Source organism: Morchella importuna, assembly GCF_003444635.1.
Source record: "Morchella importuna strain M04M26 chromosome Unknown Morimp01GS007, whole genome shotgun sequence".
Taxonomy (NCBI): domain Eukaryota; kingdom Fungi; phylum Ascomycota; class Pezizomycetes; order Pezizales; family Morchellaceae; genus Morchella; species Morchella importuna.
This window is the reverse complement of record NW_025763404.1, coordinates 819092-835758: the sequence shown is the minus strand read 5'-3', so window position 1 is coordinate 835758 and position 16667 is coordinate 819092. Positions and strand designations below refer to the sequence as shown.

Genomic DNA, 16667 nt, shown 5'->3' with positions numbered 1-16667 from the left:
GCAATGCACGACTACCGCTGTAAGCACCCCAAACTCCCCCTCCCAATTACAGCCCCAAACTAACACCCACACAGCGCACGCCCTCCTGCAACAACTCCCCCTCTCCGTCTCCCCCTTCATTCACCTCCCCACGGCCGTAACCCTCCCCTACACCTTCCAGACACTCCCTAGTACGCTCCCGCCGGCCTCCCCCTCCCCACCCAGCATCGTCTCCCCCTCCGGCGCCATGACAACCACCCCGCAGGCCGTCATCCAGGGCTGCCAGGGCCTCGTCGCCCACCTGCAGACGCAGCGTGAGAAGGCCGCCGCCGAGGTCGCCGAGTGGGAGAAAGCTATCGCGGAAAGGGAGCTGAACGAGAAGAGGAGGGTTGCGCCGGGGTATTTGGATACGGGGATGAGAATGTTGGAGCCCTTGAGGAGGGGTGGTGAGCAGCAGCAGCAGCAGGGGGGTGAGGGGCAGAGGGGGCCGGAAGGGCAGGGCGGGGAGGAGCTGGATAGGGTGTTTGGGAGGATGGGGGTATAGCTGTATGTTTTTTCTTTCTTTTCTTTCTTTCTGGCTTTTTGTGTGTTGCGAGGGAGTTTGGGAGCGTGAGTGATAGTTCGTGATTGACAATGGCCCAGCAAGTGTAAATACATATATGGTAGTGGCATATGATACCCCTCCCACCCACCTAGAATTTTTTTTTCTTTAATATCCTCTGTTAATTCTTAGATTATCGATTTATATTGCGCGGCCTCATCTCATTGCAGTCTCAAACCAAAGTCTCCAGGAACCGTGAACAGAGCCGCCTATTCTAACCAAGGCCTCTCGTTTTAAATACACGACATATAGAGCCTCTAGGTTGTGATATCCGTATGAACCGTACCACTATTCCTATGACACCTGTGATAAAAGTCGTTCAAATTCATGCTTCGGTCGTGTCAGACGCATATATACAGCCTACCAAACGGCCTCTAGTATAGTATGTTAGTATATGTGCGCCTAGGTACCTTCATCTCATCTGTACCTTGTATGGACTATGTGCCTCTCTGGGACCGGATGAGGTGCTAGTTCCACGGAGAGGACCCTATCGAAGAATGATGGAGCATTTGCAAGTGCTTCTAGGTATTTACCTCCGTTTGTATGCGCCATCATGGCACCTCACCAACCCGACCATAATGGGGGAGCACCGTCCAGCTGGCCATAAACACAACCACACCATCGATAACTTATACCCGTATACAGGCACTGCCTGTCCGGACTGTCCAGAACTCTGCTCAGGTCGATTGTAATCTTATGATCGAGTAGAGTCAGAGACTGTTCACGAATAGCGTGGTGAAGGTCCGGGATGGCTAGTTCGTTTGTGTTATATCATTGCAAGTAGGTAGGTGTAGCTGTTTCTTGGTAGTTAGCGGCCAGCGATTCCAACGGGGGCACCTATGCTGACCGATTGCATGGTAGGAATTGATGAGTATGAGTTGATGAGATGATATGTAGAGGGTAAGGTTGTGGGGAAATATAGAAGCAGTCCGCTTGTTGCAGAGCCACAGGAGGAGCTTCCAGCTTCATGCAATTGATGAATTAAACAAAAAAAAAAGCTTCCAGCTTCGGTACACGCAGGGTCATCATAGGATATCACTCGATCGAGGTGTTTAAGACTTTTTTTTTTTTTAATTCATTAGTTGTATGCAACCCTACGGTTATGGTCATTCTGTTTGAGACTTGATTGATTGATTACTTCATTAAGTTTGTTTGGGACTGCTGAGCGTGTGGGGAACTCAACACCCGAGAAAGCAGCCCCTGGTTGTTGAGATGTTTGGAGGGAGTGTATGCCCGTGGCTGCCTGGACAAGGAGTGGGGATAGATGCATCTGATGGGCGGCGGCGGAAGGAGGGTATTTTCGGGCAGGACGTACGTATGTGACTGTCAGCTACGTATACTTCAACTTATATTCGCGATTGATAGGCGGCGCGACAAACTGTCTTCAAGATGCCGTATAAAGCTAGAAAGTCTCGTAGTCTCTCAAAATCATCACGGTCTCTTCTCTAATCCTCTCATTCAACGGTTCGGTCTTGCTACAGTCATATACACTACCTTCAGTACTTGTATATTCGATCATTGACCCTTGTTCACTGTGTATCAGAATCTAATATGTGCGATTTACTGATGCGAGCCACGCCTAGTGGCAATATCCTACATGAGCATACCCTGTTAGAGGGCGGCCATATTTTTGTTTCATGGAGTCACTGTAACGCCTTCAGCTTGATATATGTCAAGACGGAGTCATTTTGTGTGCTGTGGAGTCAATGATCGTGGTGCTGGAAAAAAACAGGAATGCAGAGCTTTTATTTACGGACCATCTATATTACAATAAGGATTCATTACATGCTTCGAATACGAGATATAGAGTTGCTTGATCTAGGCCACCTTCCTGCCCACATTGCCCACGCCTTTACCCACTATCGTCACCACGAGATTCCCCCCCTCGCCGTCTCTCACGGCAATCTCGCTGCCAAAAAACGACTTCAGATCCCTCACCACACCGACAAACTCCTCCCCCACAGCCTCCCTCCCCACCACCACCCTCCCCACATCCCCCTCCACGCCCATCATCATCATCGTCAGCATCGTCATAACGCCCGTCCTCCCCACCGCGCCCGCAATCCGGATCTCCTCCAACAACGCATACGCCGCGCGCCTCCCCACATCCTCCGCCGGCTCCGCCGGCCCCGCAAACGCATCCGCACTATACAGCACCCCCGTGCCCGTCTCCGCCACCAGCGCCATGCCAAAGCCAACACCAATCTTCCTCGTCCGCCCGCTGGCGCGCACCCCGCCGCGCGCCTTCTCCACCGCCCCCTCCTTGCCATAGTCCACCGGCACCGTCTGCGCGCTCTTGACGTCGCTGTACACATACACGTCCGCCAAGAAGCGGTTGAGCACGCCGCGCGCAGCCTCAATCATGCGCGCGTTGTTTCCGGCGCTCACGCCGCTGACGTATGCGACGCCGCGGATACGCTTGACGCGGCCGGGCGTCTGCAGGTGCAGCGTGCGCGGGAGGCGCACCTGGTGGGCGTGCACAAAGTGGACCTCGCCGGCGCCGACGGGGCCCGAGGAGCGCGAGACGATGCGCACCTCGATGTTGCGCGTGATGTCGAAGTTTGCGTAGAGCGGGAGCACGGCGGTGCGGAAGGTGTCGACCGAGTAGTCGTCTTCTGTGGCGGCGGTGATGACGCCGCCGGTGAGGGCGATGTTGAGCGGGGTCTTTGAGAAGGGCGCGAGGAGGGCGAGGAGCTCGAGGTAGTAGGTGGCGCCGCGGGCGCAGTTCTCGGGGAGCGTGTGGGAGAGCTGGGAGTTGTTTGTGCCGGAGATGAGGCCCGGGACGAAGAGGAGGGTGGTGCCCGTGACGGAGATGGTGATGTGGGAGCCGTTGGTGATGGTGTCGAGGAGGCGGAGGAGGGAGAATTCGGAGGGTGTGAGGCCGGGCTTGAGCGAGTTGGGGCGGATGGAGCTTATGTGCACGGGTGTGCCTGTGAGCGTTGCGAGAAGGAGGCGCCGGCGCAGAGAGGCGTGGGTGGTGAACTTGAGAGGGGGCGTGCCTGTCGTCATGTCTGTTTTGTATGTAATTGCCCTGTTTCGTGACAATTCGTGGAGGTGAGGTTGTGATCGTGAGGTTCGAGATAGTTCAGTTTGTGGTGGTGGGGGTTTGAGGGCCTGCGGAAAAAATTTGGGAGGCTCTGCGGACCCTGGTGCTTGCCAAGAAGAGGCTCTGCAGCGGCGGGGAACGCATCTCTGGGCAGCTCGGAGATATTAGAAAGTGCTATTGAGAGGGGAATGTTCTCAGGCAATTGCATTGGCCACTCGACGGAGTGTAGAAATATGTCTGAGAATTTGGTGGTCTCGAACTGGGTCATGGTATCTCACTCGGTGATATATTCTCGCTGTCAGTTACAACAAGACCTAGAAGTATACCCAACAGCTCTTCCCAGGCTTTTATCCTCATGCTAGGGATAAGAGAATCCCTTAAGTGACTTACTTGTATGTATGGTTACATGCTAATCGCAAGGATATTCAAGATATGGCTCCATTTTATAACCTATTCCATCTATTACCCCCCACAGCGCAAGAGGAGAGAAGAGAGCATCGATTTTCTAATAATATACAAAAATAACAAAACGCCCCGAACACACTATCCCATCCAACCCTCTATCTACACCCCCCATCCCCCATCTCCACTCCCCTCACTAACCATGCTTCTCCAAGAACTCCTTCGCCTCATTAACCTTCCCCGCCAAATACGGGCTCCCCCCACGGTCCGGATGGTTCAGCAACATCATCTCGCGATGCCGCTTGCGGATATTCTGCTTCGTCATGTTCCGCTCACTATCCACCATCCGCCATTAGCCCACCACTCACTCACTCTCCATCACCAAACAGGGGGGGGGGCATCGAAAGAGAAAAGGAAGGAGGGCCACAAACGCAAGCTGCAAAATCAAGATGGCCTCGCGCCGGTTCATTTTCGGCTCAAAGCCGCCCTTGTAGAACGCCTTTCCGAAGGCGCCCGCCACGCCGGCGCCGGAGGTGGCTTTGTATCTCTTGAAGGCTTGGAGTCCGATGCGGCCCTGTTTTTGCTTGTGTTAGTGGTTGGGATTCTAAGAGACGGGGGGGACGGGGGACGGGGAGTGGATGGGGGGGGGGGGGGGGGGCTTACGGCGAGGGCTGTTTGTTGGAGCGGCCAGAGGAGGGTGGCTGTTAGTATGGTTCTAGTAGAGTGGGTGGTGGGAGTGGGTGGTGGGAGTGGGTGGTGGGAGTGGAAGACATACCGGCGCCTGCGATGCCGCAGCCGATGAGGATTGCGCTGGACATTGTACTGCTGCTTTGTGCTTCTGTCTGGGGCGTCGTGGTGATGGTGGTTTGGTCTCGCTCTTGGTCGTGGTCGTGGTCGTGGTCGTGGTCCGTCTGCATTTCTTCAGAGGTGAAAGGAAGGGAGTAATCGAGTCGAGTGACACCCGCGGCGACGGAGGCGGCTGCCCTGGGCCGAAAACCAAATTCTAGCAGCCCCACGCCAAGGATAGTTGGTGGGTGGTGTGCCAAGACCCCGCTACCACGGGCGTGCAAAAGGGAAAGAGAGAAAAAAAAAAAATGTTTGGTAAAGATGTGAAAGCTTGTAACTTTATCACCACCAACAACCAACAACCAACGACCAACGACCAACGACCAACGACAACAGGCAGCTACAACTACCACGGCAGCTGCTGCTCAGTAACAGACAGATAAGGCGAAGAAGGAGGAGAAGAACAAGTAGGAGGAATTGGTAGTACGTGGGGAAAAAAGTAGAGAAGAGACGGATATAGTATTTAATTCAAGATGAGGATCCACCAGTGTCACTTCTGGTACGTTTTCTCTCTCTCTCTCCTTCTCTACAATTGCGATTGTGTCGCACAATATCCCCCCCTCTCCTCCCCTCATAGAAGAGAACAAGAACAAGAATGCTAATGCGAATCCACACATCTACAGTTCGGGGCCCATATACCCCGGCCACGGCATCATGTTCGTCCGCAACGACGCCAAAGAATTCCGTTTCTGCCGCTCCAAATGCCACAAGAACTTCAAGATGAAGCGTACCTCTCCCCTCCCCTCCCCTCCATCTCCCCCATTCCCCCTCCCCCCTCCCCATCCTCCCCATCCTCCCCATCCTCCCAAACCACACACACCCCACTAACACCCCCCCAGGCAACCCCCGCAAACTCAAATGGACAAAAGCCTTCCGCAAGTCGGCCGGCAAAGAGATGGTCGTCGACACCACGCTCACCTTCTCTGCGCGCCGCCACGTGCCAACCCGCTACTCCCGCGACCTCGTCGCAAAAACCCTCACCGCCATGCAGCGCGTCGAAGAGATCCGTGCCCGCCGCGAGCGCGTCTTCTACCGCAATCGCATGGCAGGCAACAAGCAGCGCGAGCGCGAGGCAAACCGCAAGCTCGTTGCCGAGAACCAGCACTTGCTGCCACGTGACCAGCGGACCGATATTGTTGCTGTTGCTGCTGCTGAGAAGGATAAGGAGGCTGATGTGGTGAGTGAGGATGGCATGATGGATATTGAGAGCGGGGATGAGGAGGAGGAGGTGCAGCAGCCAGAGTTGGTCAAGGTCAAGGTGAAGGTCTCGAAGAGGAGGCAGAAGGTTGGTGCGGGTGATGGGATGGATGTGGATTGAGTGGGCTGTAAGGTGCTATCTTCTTTCTCTCCTTTTCATATACGTAATGGGGTGTACTATTTGATATATCAAAAGTCTGTTTTTTTGTTTTTTCATTTTTGCAGTCTGGGGAGGGACCGGATCAAATGTTGATGGGATTGGTAAATACAATATCAAAGTGGGCAGGCTTGGTATAGGGTTAGGTTTGCAACTCGTTCAATCACTCGGTGCAAGGCACAGGATGCGAGAAACAGTGCCTGCATCGTAATTACCAAATGGAATGCAACAAAATTCAAATAACACTATTTTCACATATAACAGAAAAAAATCAGACACAAAAATTCCGTACACGCAAGCAAAAAAGAACTACAGCTACAACCCTGGTATCCCAACCCTTGGTTTCAATCCTGGCCCGTGAAAGAAGAGGGTTAGAAAAGCAGTGCTCCTGTCTTTCGCTAGATTATCATATTCCTCCCTACCAATCCCATCCGTTCCATCCGTTTCCCATGCTTATAAGACCAATAGAAGTGCGCCGCGCCACCACTGTAGTACACAAAAGATTACATTGATCGTCCTTTATTTCTCCTTTGCTCCTGTCATGACGTCCACAAGATCCGGGACGTTTTTCTTTGCCAGCAAAAGAAGCCCAGCCTCGTTGTTAACTTAACATGAGACGTCGGTCGAGGCCTTGGCGTTCATCAGTAGCGCCACGATCAATCCGTACAATCCCAAAACTTCGGCGAAAATCAAAATCAAGATCATTCCGACGAAGAGTCTTGGCTGCTGAGCTGTACCGCGGACACCAGCGTCACCGACAATACCGATTGCGAAACCTAAGGAACTCGCGTTAGCACCATCCGAGGGTTTACCAATAAAGTAGCAATGGACATACCAGCAGCCAAACCAGCAAGACCGACGGAAAGACCAGCACCGAGTTGGATAAAGCTGGTGTAGAGTGAAACTCTTTGTTGCAGGCCAGATGATACCAATACAGAAACGACGAGCCCGTAAATACCAATGATACCGGCCATGACAACGGGAATGATGTCTTAAAAAAACGCAATATCAGCATCGACGTTCGAGTTTAAAATAGGTCCGATCTTGCCACTGTTTTCACAAAAAGCAAAAAACACAAGACGGGACGAGAAAGTGGCAGGGAAAACACGGGGGAAAACATACTCCTGACGATCAAGTCGGGTCTCAAAACACCAGCAGCAACGATACCAACACCAGCCTTCGCGGTTCCGTAACTGGCACCAAAGCAGGTGAAGACAATGGCGGCTGTGCAACCCATGGCACCGAAAAAGGGCTACATTTCGCGTCAGTCAAAAGTCCGTGTTGTTAATATCCAAGCCATGACTATAGCGGAGATTCGAGGAGAAAGTCGGGTAAATTGGGCTGTTGTTGAGATTCAGTGATCGCTTGTCGCGTCAAGGGACACATACCGCATAAACAGGACTATAGAGAAGACAAAAACACGTTAGCGGGCGATTTTCCAAAAGACTACGACAAATTCTTTTTTCCTCAAGCAGATCCGTGGCAATCGCCAGAAGCTGACGGTTTTGCCTCACACCGAGGTCCGAAAGGGGCCAATACAGGTATTGTGGACTTACCAGAGATCAGTCATTTTGAGTGTTGTTGTGTTTTCGTAGAACGTGAAAGGTAAAGAATATAAGTCAAAACGAAGGGTTGTCGTTAAGTCTGTAAATGTTGGGTTGGCTGAAAGGTTCTGTAGGGAAGGTGGTTGGAACTTGGAGATGAAGACGGAGGGGCTTGCCTGGGTGCCGCTGAAGGTTGAGGTGATGGGTGGCTTAAACCACCGGATGACGACGTGTAAACTTGGCTTAGAAAGCGACAGCAAATACACGGTTTTTGATTGGAGTTTTAATCAAATTACACCAGATTATTATTCCTGCAAAATCAGAGTTTTTAATACATATTTTAAATCGCTCTATATCTTCGGTACCTTAGGGCACGCCCTGATCTTGACAGGGATCTTCTCGAAATCCTAGCGAGAAAAAAAATATTGCATTTGGAGCCTCACAAAGATTGTTCATTCAACCTCCATCCACCACCCACCACTTCCCCAAATAAACAGTTAAAGGGCGAGCGTCCGAGCAAGGAACCCTTTGCCTCTCTTTGAAGAACCTACAATACGAAAACCAAGTCAAGATGTCCTCCCCGAACCCGAAAGGTATGCTCTCGCAATCGCACAACATCAAGTCAATCTTGTTTGTAATAACTAACATTTTCTTCATAGCTTTCCCTCTCGCCGACGCTGCTTTGACACAGCAAATTCTAGATATTGTCCAGCAGGCATCTCACTACCGCCAGTTGAAGAAGGGTGCTAACGAAGGTATTTTCACCCCACTATTCTCACCTTCGTATTCCACTAACGCCTAGATAGCCACCAAAACTCTCAATCGTGGTATCTCGGAGTTCATTGTCCTTGCTGCGGACACCTCCCCTCTTGAGATTCTCCTCCACCTCCCGCTTCTTTGCGAAGACAAGAACGTCCCTTACGTTTTCGTCCCCTCCAAGATCGCTCTCGGACGCGCATGCGGTGTTTCCCGCGCTGTCATCTCAGCCTCTGTTACCTCTAACGAGGCCTCGGAGCTTCAAGGACAGATTAGAAGTTTGAAGGACAAGATTGAGAGGCTACTCATCTAAATTTAGTATTTAATGATTTTGGGGATGAATAAACAGCCGCTTTTGTATTTTTACTAGCTCCAACAAGTAGCTCTTATCCACAAACAATACTCTGGAAGAGATAACAATGCATTGATCTTATTTTTTTCTATTGTGAACAATAAACTTGGCAGGAATCGATTTCGTCCTTTATGAGGAAATCAAGTTCACACTTTATGCGGGGTATGCATATGAAGAATCTCCAATATATTGCATATCCAAGTGTGGCCAATGTTCAAATTATCCATATTCCTGCTACATATAACTATTTGTGGATTTATTCAAAGTTCAAATAACCTCTACAAACGACAATATGCCACGAGTGCAGTAAACCCTTTACATGGCAGCACCAGAGATGAAGAACCACTTGTCGATGCTCGGGTCAATGGGAGCGGGCGCAAGGTTTTCTCCATGAGGAGTCGGGGGGAGCGAGCTGTGGTCAACACGGTGGGCACCGGACTGGGAAACAGTCAAGTTGGTACTGTATTTATCGTTAGTTAAACGTACGAAACATAGATGTTGGGTTAACTTACAGAGAGATCTGGTTGGGGTCGCTCTTTCCAGTGATCAATTTCTCCCAGGCCTCAGCACACTCACGGATGACGTCAGTAGCATACCTGCATGGAAAATTAGTAATGCCATATAACGTTGACTATTAAGGAACGCTCACTTCTTGTTCTTGCACTCTCCAGAGAACGCGAACTGGTTCTCAGGCTTGCCATCTGGGATCTTGTAGATACGGAACCACTCATTTGTGGCCCTGAGCAGGCCAGGAAGGTGGCGCTCCACATCCTCAATATCATTAAGCTTAGGGGCCAATGGGTCGTTCACATCAATAACAATGACCTTCCAGTCAGTCTCCTCCTCGTCAAGAAGAGCCATAACACCCAAAACCTTGACCTGCTTGATCTGGCCGGCGTATCCGACGGTCTCACCGATCTCGCAAACGTCGAGCGGGTCGTTGTCACCCTTGGCCTTAGTCTCTGGGTGGATGGTGGAAGGGTCTTCCCAAGTCTGGGGGAAGGCACCGTAGTTCCAAAGGTAACCCTTGTGAGGGAAGCAGTTACGGACAAACCGGATCTTTCCCTTCTTTACATCCTGCTTGATGGGGTTGAGAAGCTCTTCCTTAGAGATCTATGGGTGTGTTAGTATTTGTGAATCTCGCTCGGTTTGTGGGGTGCAAACCTCAAGCTTTCCATTGGTCCAGCGAGGAATCTCGACAATCATGTTAAGAATTGTCTTTTGCTCACTATTCCCATGGCGTTAGAGTTTTCACAATAGAAATGGCTAATTAGAGCACTCACTTGGCGTAGAGCGGGATATCGTGGAAGGGAGACACTGGGATACCATCTTTTTCGATGAAAATTCGGTGTTCTACAGTTACATAGTCAATTAACCCATGCTTTAAGACTGAATCTGATCTCACTGAATACAATACGTACCAAGGGTGTTGGGAACCCCAATCTTTCTGACGGAGTAGGACATTTTGGCTGAAGGGTTAGACAAATGTCTAGCAATCTTAACTAATGATCAGTTACCATATCAATACACAATTAGAAAGGAAATAATACCAATGCACTTCTGGATGACAGCTTGAAGAATTGAGTAGCCGGACGAGCAGTAGCTAATGTCGAGGGAAAGGAAGGGAAAGAAGAAGGAACAAGTAGGCGGGGTAACATGGTATTGCCAGCCCGTGTCTGGGAGGGGAAGCGGCGGCTTGGCAACGCACTCGGACGGACAACAGGAAGCAGCAATTGCGTGCTATGGCGAGAGTTTGAGGTCGAAGCTTCAATGGAAGGTTTCGCGTGATTTATCGGCAAGCTGGGACTATCCGTCACTCGATAGTCGCGGGAAGAAAATTATCTGTCTGGGCTTCGTTAGCGTGTTTTCTGGCCAAAACACTCCCGATTCATAGGTTATCACTCATCAAGTTTCCACAGGTACCTCGGACCACGACACGAAGAACACCCTTGCCACAAATTCCAAGTGCATTTTCCTGAATGGATTTAATCCCTATTATACAACCTTCTAGCAAAGCCAGGAGTAGGTACAGTTATGATAAAAACGAAAACAACGTATTCAGCGGCCTCCCAGGGCAATATACAAACCTTACACTAAAACACAAATTGAAATAGATTCTAAAAGGAGATGTTCAGATTATCGCTCGGAAACACCAGTAGTGCTGCCTTATGTCTGATCAGTAAACCAATCACCCCACAGGCGATTTGTAAAGTTGTAATGCCCATCACAACCTTATCCTCCCTCATAGGTCCCATTTTTACAATCCATAAGTTGAGGATAGTCAGATTACTACATTCTGTAATCACGCCATCTCCGCTTCTCCAGACCTGTACTAAACCGAACTTCTCCAGCGTCGTCAACATGAGTGCGATATACCATTTTGGTGGATTCGGAAACTCGGCGCGGGATGCTTCCATTAACCCTGTCTGAACGCGAAAACGGGGGAGCCTGTGACGTGGACAAGGAATGAGGTGAAATAGTTGTGGTGCGGAGTACAAGAAGTTGAAGATTTGTGGTATAAATAAAAGGAGGAGAGTCTTTGAAAAATGACCGAGTATCCCAACAACAGCGAAAGTCATGCCTGCAAAGTAGCAGAATGTATCTCCAACAAACACTTTAGACGGGTATGAATTGTGCCACCATAGTGCAATTGATACGCCCAAAAACGGAAGAAGAAAGTAGAGCGAGAATAGATGCGAATCGGTCGCCGGGTGGCCTTTAACAGAGATATACAGCAGATCATTGAGCGCGATAAAGCAGGCGATCACGATACTTTGCGTAACTTCGATTCCATTAACCCCAGCAAGGATATTGATTGAATTTGGACAGAAAATTGCGATAGCAGCCATATAGACATAGTATCCCCAAGATAAGTCTAGAAGTGCAGTCCCGAGATATGGTTGAAGCGGTGTAGGTACAACGATATTGGTTACGCCAAAGTCGACATAATATATCATGAGCATTGGGATTGCTGCTATAGCTGGTAGGAAGAATTTGTGTCGCCAGCGGACATCAAAAAGATCATCAGCAACACCAAGGATGACCATTCCCTGGAGGGAAAGTAGTGCTGAGAGATATTCGCCAAGTTTATTGTGTGGAAATCTGTGAAGCAGCCGTCCAGTCTCGACCTCCTCGAGCTCTATGGTGACGTCCCGGTTCCCCCCACCACTTGTACTAGCGACAAAGTACTCATAGAAAGGAAATGGCATAAATACGATCATGGTCATCAAGTAAACCACAGCACATACAGCGCCCATGGTTTCCGGTCTAAACATTTAGAGTCAGTTTCGCTGCTCCAAAACCACTCCTCTACTTGTTTCATGGAGTTTCTTACAGCTCTCTCCGATCTGGCTTCGATATATCTCTCCCCTTGAATCCAACTCTTTTGAAAGCATCCCCGAGCCAGCTAATCAGGCAAAAAGTTGCCGCGAATGCAATTCCGCTGAATCCCAACGATGCAATAAGTGGTTCTCCATCACCTATGAAGACAGTGTATATCAAGCCGCAACATGCGCCGACAAGTGTGAAAAGAAAAAAATACCAGCCGGTAGAGATTTTTTGTGACATTGCGGTGCTGCTAGTATAAGGAACCCCGCGGTGTACATTCGTTTCGTTTAGGTATGAAAGGATGGCATTGGTAACTACATATGGGAGTGACGCGGAGGACACGTTGAGGCTCTGGGAATGCCAAGACTCAACTGACGATCATAATGTATCACTCGACGGAAGTCTCCGAGCACCAGGGACTGGTTCACCATAGTACAACGTGTGCCAGGAAATGATTTCTGTGTGATATCTGAAGTCCTCAAAAATTCACAAGAAATAAAGAACAAGAAAACCCTAGCCATACACCTTTTGAGAAACAAGAAAAGATTGATTTTTTTTGGAACATTCGTTTATCACATAACGACCAAACAAAAGCGCATATTTATTTATTTTTTACCACCCATCATCACCCGCCGCCTCAGTCTGGGAGACCGGGGCAACGTACTCAGTAGGGGCAGCGTACACGATGGGGGCAGACTCGGGGTTGAAGTCACCGGCGACAGCACCCTCGTTACCAGTCTCAACACCGGTCTGCTCCTCAGCAGCCTGCTCCTGAGCAGCAGCCTGGGCAGCGGCAGCACGGGCAGCCTCAGCCTTGGCACCCTGTATCACACGTCTATTAGTAATTTTCGGTTATTGAAGATATGAACTCTGGAGCACTTACATAGTCCTGGGATGAAGGTTGTCCGATAGGGGCCTCCTCCTTGGGCTCGATAACAGTAACAGTGTCGGGAAGAGACTTCTGGAGTCCTGACTTGCCATCGGGGTCGTTTCCGCGCATAATCTTAACCTTGATACCGAGCACACCTTGTCTGAGAAGGACGTGGCGAGTAGCAGAGTCGATAAAGTCACGGGCGGGCTGGCCGGAGTGGATCATGAAGCCGTCCTAAAGAAATCCCAATAAGCTTCAAACTTGCTAGCCTAGTTCGCTTTCAGACCATCGAAGTGGTTATGCCCTCCTCGTGCCCTGATCGCGCCCAATGATAAACTTACAGTGAACTTCATTGACTTGGCACGGGCAGCTCTCAGCTTTCCGGAGACAACGACCTCACAACCCTTGGCACCAGACTCCATGATAAATCTCAAAACACCATAGCACGCACGACGGACAGCAAGACCATTGAGCAACTTGTAGCGGAGAGACTCGCACTGGGCAACGGCGCAAAGACCACGGTTCTGGACCTTAGCAGCGTAGAGAGAAACAGAGTTCTCTGGGAACTTGAAGCGCTTCTGGATGAGCGAAGTAAGCTCACGGATGCGGCGTCCCTGCTCTCCGAGAACCTCCTGGGTGTGGGTGGCACGGATAACTATCGAGTATTAGTCGATATATCGTACCTCCAGCATACCTCCAATTCCAAGGCCGTAGAAACAACATACTGATATCGGTGACGGTCGGGGTGACGCGGACCTCAACACCGGAGTAACCCTCCTCAGCCAACTCACGAGTGAAGAACTCGTTCAACTCGGCGTAGAAAACACCGTCCGCAACGAACTTGCGACGCTTGGAAATTGTTTGCGACTGAGCGGAGCTGTGGCCAATATATCCATCAGCATTTCATTCTTCCCATCCCTCCATATTTCCCAACCAATTTCTCGTAAACCGGGATGGTGAAGCTTACGCCATATTTCTGGATTTCTCGTGAGAATTAGACGAGTATTTTGGCGAATTACTAGGGTCGTAGGGTGTTGTCGTTCGTCGGTGGTGGGGCGGAAATTCGAGGATTGAATGTTTTGGTGGGCATTCCTCGAATTGTGTGATTTGTGTGGTAAACTGTAAGGGCTGAACCCTAAAGTTTACTGCAAGGAGTCACACTTAGGACCGGGTAACTTTCGATTGTCCAAAAAAAACCGAATGCCAGAAAACCGGAACTTTCACTTGAAGTCCAGTGCTGCTAGGAGTTGAATCTTGATGAATATAAATTATTTTGCATCTTTACTGCTTGATGTGCCTACATGTATACAAACTGCTGGAACGGAATCGATTTGACTACGTTATGCAGGTAAGTCAGGGAATATGGTTGCCATCACAATTGGTGGATATATAGGGTTAGGTTTTATAGAATATGGCTTGTAATGAGCTGCAACGTACCCAGCCACATTGCCCCCTCGGTAAAAGCTTATAGCAACCCAAATCAGAGGTGAGCTGTAAAGACAAGACTCCCGGGCCCAGGAACCACCCTCACCATTCGAAGAGCTCTCTTACATTCCCGTCTTCCCAGAAGCATACCACTATACTCTTTTCGCACAGACATTATGGCTTCTGCCCTCTTCTTCCTTGATCTTAAGGGCAAGGTACATTTCCCCAGCTAATGTTGAGGTTAACCGTGGCTGAATGCTGTCTGTAGACCCTTCTGGCTCGAAACTACCGGGGAGATATCCCCATGTCGGCGGTTGAGAAGTTTCCCATCCTTCTTTTAGAAGCTGAGGAAGAAAGCTCTGCGGTCCCACCATGTTTTTCTCACGAAGGGATTAACGTATGTTGCCAGTCACCCCCACCTGCACCCCGCGACGAATGTCTTAGATATTGATGTTTCTCTGGAGGACTGGATAGTATCTCTATATACGGCACAACAATCTCTATGTTCTGGCTCTCACGAAGAGGAACTCCAATGCGACCGAAATACTGCTGTTTTTACATCGGATAGTTGAGGTTTTTACTGAGTACTTTAAGGAGTTGGAGGAGGAAAGTATTAGGGACAATTTCGTTATCATCTACGAGCTGCTAGATGAAATGATGGATTTTGGATATCCGCAAACTACTGAAACCAAAATTCTCCAAGAGTATGATTCTTTATATCCAGTCGCATGCGCTTATGTGATACTGGTGACGCTAATCACTATTCGATTCAGATATATCACCCAGGAATCTCACAAACTTGAGATACAAGCCCGACCTCCGATAGCCGTAACTAATGCTGTTTCCTGGAGATCCGAAGGTATTCGGTACCGAAAGAACGAAGTCTTCCTTGACGTCATCGAATCTCTCAACCTCCTTGTTAACAGTAATGGGAACGTCTTGCGTTCGGAGATTTTGGGAGCTATCAAGATGAAGTGTTACCTCTCCGGTATGCCGGAATTAAGGCTAGGATTGAATGATAAAGTGATGTTTGAAAGTACAGGAAGGACAACGAGAGGGAAGGCAATTGAGATGGAGGATGTTAAGTTTCACCAGTGTGTGAGGCTTTCCAGGTTCGAAAACGACAGAACCATTAGCTTTATCCCACCAGACGGAGAGTTTGAGTTGATGAGCTACCGGTTGAACACTCAGGTTTGACCCCAGACTTAATATCGCCGACACTAGGGGTAAAACTGATGAACCGGTCACGATAGGTTAAACCGCTAATCTGGGTTGAATGCATGATTGAATCTCATTCTGGCTCCCGAATCGAATACATGCTGAAAGCAAAGGCCCAATTCAAACGTCGTTCTACAGCCAACAACGTTGAGATCATCGTCCCTGTGCCTGATGATGCTGACTCTCCCCGTTTCCGTACTAATATCGGATCGGTCCACTATGCTCCCGAGAAGTCTGCTATCATTTGGAAGATCAAGCAATTCGGTGGAGGAAAGGAGTTCCTTATGAGAGCAGAGCTTGGTCTCCCGAGTGTCAAGGAGGCAGAACCGGAAAGGAAAAAGAGGCCCATAAGCGTTAAATTCGAAATTCCATATTTCACGACAAGTGGTATTCAGGTGAGATACCTGAAGATTATCGAGCCAAAGCTGCAATATCCTAGCTTGCCTTGGGTGAGGTATATTTCTTGCGCTTCAGGTATGCCACAAATCCTTTCAGCTTCAAAGCATATTGCTGTACGAATTTACTGATCACTGGTGTAGATTATCACGTTCGCCTTCCGGAACCAACCCAGACCTAATGAAATGGAGAAGAGCAACTCGTCAAGTGCTTTGTATCGCAGAAGTCTGGATATTAGAGGTTGGGGGCATGGTTTTTGTTATGTATATAGATAACCCGGTTACGGTCCCATGTTGGCCTAGCGATTTATTTCTATCGAGTTTCCGCAGAAGCAGGTTAATTGTCTTACAGTTCCTCTCCTTCTTGGCTCGGATATTTGATTCAAAAACGGTATAAATGCCGCGCCATCACAAACCAAATCCAGAAAATTAGATGTGCGATAATAGAAGGCTTATCCTGCCCATTCTAAACATCAATGCCAGATGTTTGCGCTCAATACTTCAGTATTATCATCATTCAACTCTAATTCCAACATATATAACATGCGCCT

The 16667-nt window shown here is 49.3% G+C and overlaps 10 protein-coding genes across 10 annotated transcripts; 4 read left to right on the top strand and 6 right to left on the bottom strand.

Annotated features, from left to right (window-relative positions):
• Nucleotides 1-3: 3 nt before the first annotated feature.
• LAJ45_03412 (uncharacterized protein) lies at nucleotides 4-523 on the top strand (the record flags this gene model as incomplete). Its single annotated transcript, XM_046112998.1, has 2 exons — nucleotides 4-19; nucleotides 75-523. 2 exons carry the CDS (start codon nucleotides 4-6, stop codon nucleotides 521-523), a joined length of 465 nt encoding a protein of 154 aa, XP_045973875.1.
• A 1875-nt stretch (nucleotides 524-2398) lies between these two features.
• Nucleotides 2399-3589, bottom strand: LAJ45_03411 (uncharacterized protein; the record flags this gene model as incomplete). The annotated part of the gene is made up of 1 exon (XM_046112997.1): nucleotides 2399-3589. The coding sequence occupies one exon, from the start codon at nucleotides 3587-3589 to the stop codon at nucleotides 2399-2401; it is 1191 nt and encodes a 396-aa protein (XP_045973874.1).
• A 635-nt stretch (nucleotides 3590-4224) lies between these two features.
• Nucleotides 4225-4945, bottom strand: LAJ45_03410 (uncharacterized protein; the record flags this gene model as incomplete). Its single annotated transcript, XM_046112996.1, has 4 exons — nucleotides 4225-4363; nucleotides 4460-4602; nucleotides 4692-4729; nucleotides 4804-4945. The coding sequence occupies 4 exons, from the start codon at nucleotides 4943-4945 to the stop codon at nucleotides 4225-4227; spliced, it is 462 nt and encodes a 153-aa protein (XP_045973873.1).
• Nucleotides 4946-5347: 402 nt separating this feature from the next.
• On the top strand, nucleotides 5348-6192 carry LAJ45_03409 (uncharacterized protein; the record flags this gene model as incomplete). The annotated part of the gene is made up of 3 exons (XM_046112995.1): nucleotides 5348-5373; nucleotides 5498-5601; nucleotides 5714-6192. 3 exons carry the CDS (start codon nucleotides 5348-5350, stop codon nucleotides 6190-6192), a joined length of 609 nt encoding a protein of 202 aa, XP_045973872.1.
• Nucleotides 6193-6834: 642 nt separating this feature from the next.
• Nucleotides 6835-7798, bottom strand: LAJ45_03408 (uncharacterized protein; the record flags this gene model as incomplete). Its single annotated transcript, XM_046112994.1, has 5 exons — nucleotides 6835-7004; nucleotides 7064-7219; nucleotides 7351-7480; nucleotides 7617-7629; nucleotides 7785-7798. 5 exons carry the CDS (start codon nucleotides 7796-7798, stop codon nucleotides 6835-6837), a joined length of 483 nt encoding a protein of 160 aa, XP_045973871.1.
• Nucleotides 7799-8343: 545 nt separating this feature from the next.
• Nucleotides 8344-8841, top strand: LAJ45_03407 (uncharacterized protein; the record flags this gene model as incomplete). Its single annotated transcript, XM_046112993.1, has 3 exons — nucleotides 8344-8365; nucleotides 8432-8527; nucleotides 8579-8841. The coding sequence occupies 3 exons, from the start codon at nucleotides 8344-8346 to the stop codon at nucleotides 8839-8841; spliced, it is 381 nt and encodes a 126-aa protein (XP_045973870.1).
• Nucleotides 8842-9195: 354 nt separating this feature from the next.
• Nucleotides 9196-10538, bottom strand: LAJ45_03406 (uncharacterized protein; the record flags this gene model as incomplete). The annotated part of the gene is made up of 7 exons (XM_046112992.1): nucleotides 9196-9340; nucleotides 9393-9476; nucleotides 9530-9993; nucleotides 10045-10108; nucleotides 10164-10233; nucleotides 10302-10377; nucleotides 10431-10538. 7 exons carry the CDS (start codon nucleotides 10536-10538, stop codon nucleotides 9196-9198), a joined length of 1011 nt encoding a protein of 336 aa, XP_045973869.1.
• A 459-nt stretch (nucleotides 10539-10997) lies between these two features.
• On the bottom strand, nucleotides 10998-12447 carry LAJ45_03405 (uncharacterized protein; the record flags this gene model as incomplete). Its single annotated transcript, XM_046112991.1, has 2 exons — nucleotides 10998-12147; nucleotides 12215-12447. The coding sequence occupies 2 exons, from the start codon at nucleotides 12445-12447 to the stop codon at nucleotides 10998-11000; spliced, it is 1383 nt and encodes a 460-aa protein (XP_045973868.1).
• Nucleotides 12448-12819: 372 nt separating this feature from the next.
• On the bottom strand, nucleotides 12820-14050 carry LAJ45_03404 (uncharacterized protein; the record flags this gene model as incomplete). Its single annotated transcript, XM_046112990.1, has 5 exons — nucleotides 12820-13029; nucleotides 13091-13312; nucleotides 13420-13733; nucleotides 13804-13955; nucleotides 14046-14050. The coding sequence occupies 5 exons, from the start codon at nucleotides 14048-14050 to the stop codon at nucleotides 12820-12822; spliced, it is 903 nt and encodes a 300-aa protein (XP_045973867.1).
• A 629-nt stretch (nucleotides 14051-14679) lies between these two features.
• LAJ45_03403 (uncharacterized protein) lies at nucleotides 14680-16298 on the top strand (the record flags this gene model as incomplete). Its single annotated transcript, XM_046112989.1, has 6 exons — nucleotides 14680-14718; nucleotides 14772-14900; nucleotides 14978-15207; nucleotides 15277-15694; nucleotides 15757-16195; nucleotides 16261-16298. The coding sequence occupies 6 exons, from the start codon at nucleotides 14680-14682 to the stop codon at nucleotides 16296-16298; spliced, it is 1293 nt and encodes a 430-aa protein (XP_045973866.1).
• Nucleotides 16299-16667: the final 369 nt, after the last annotated feature.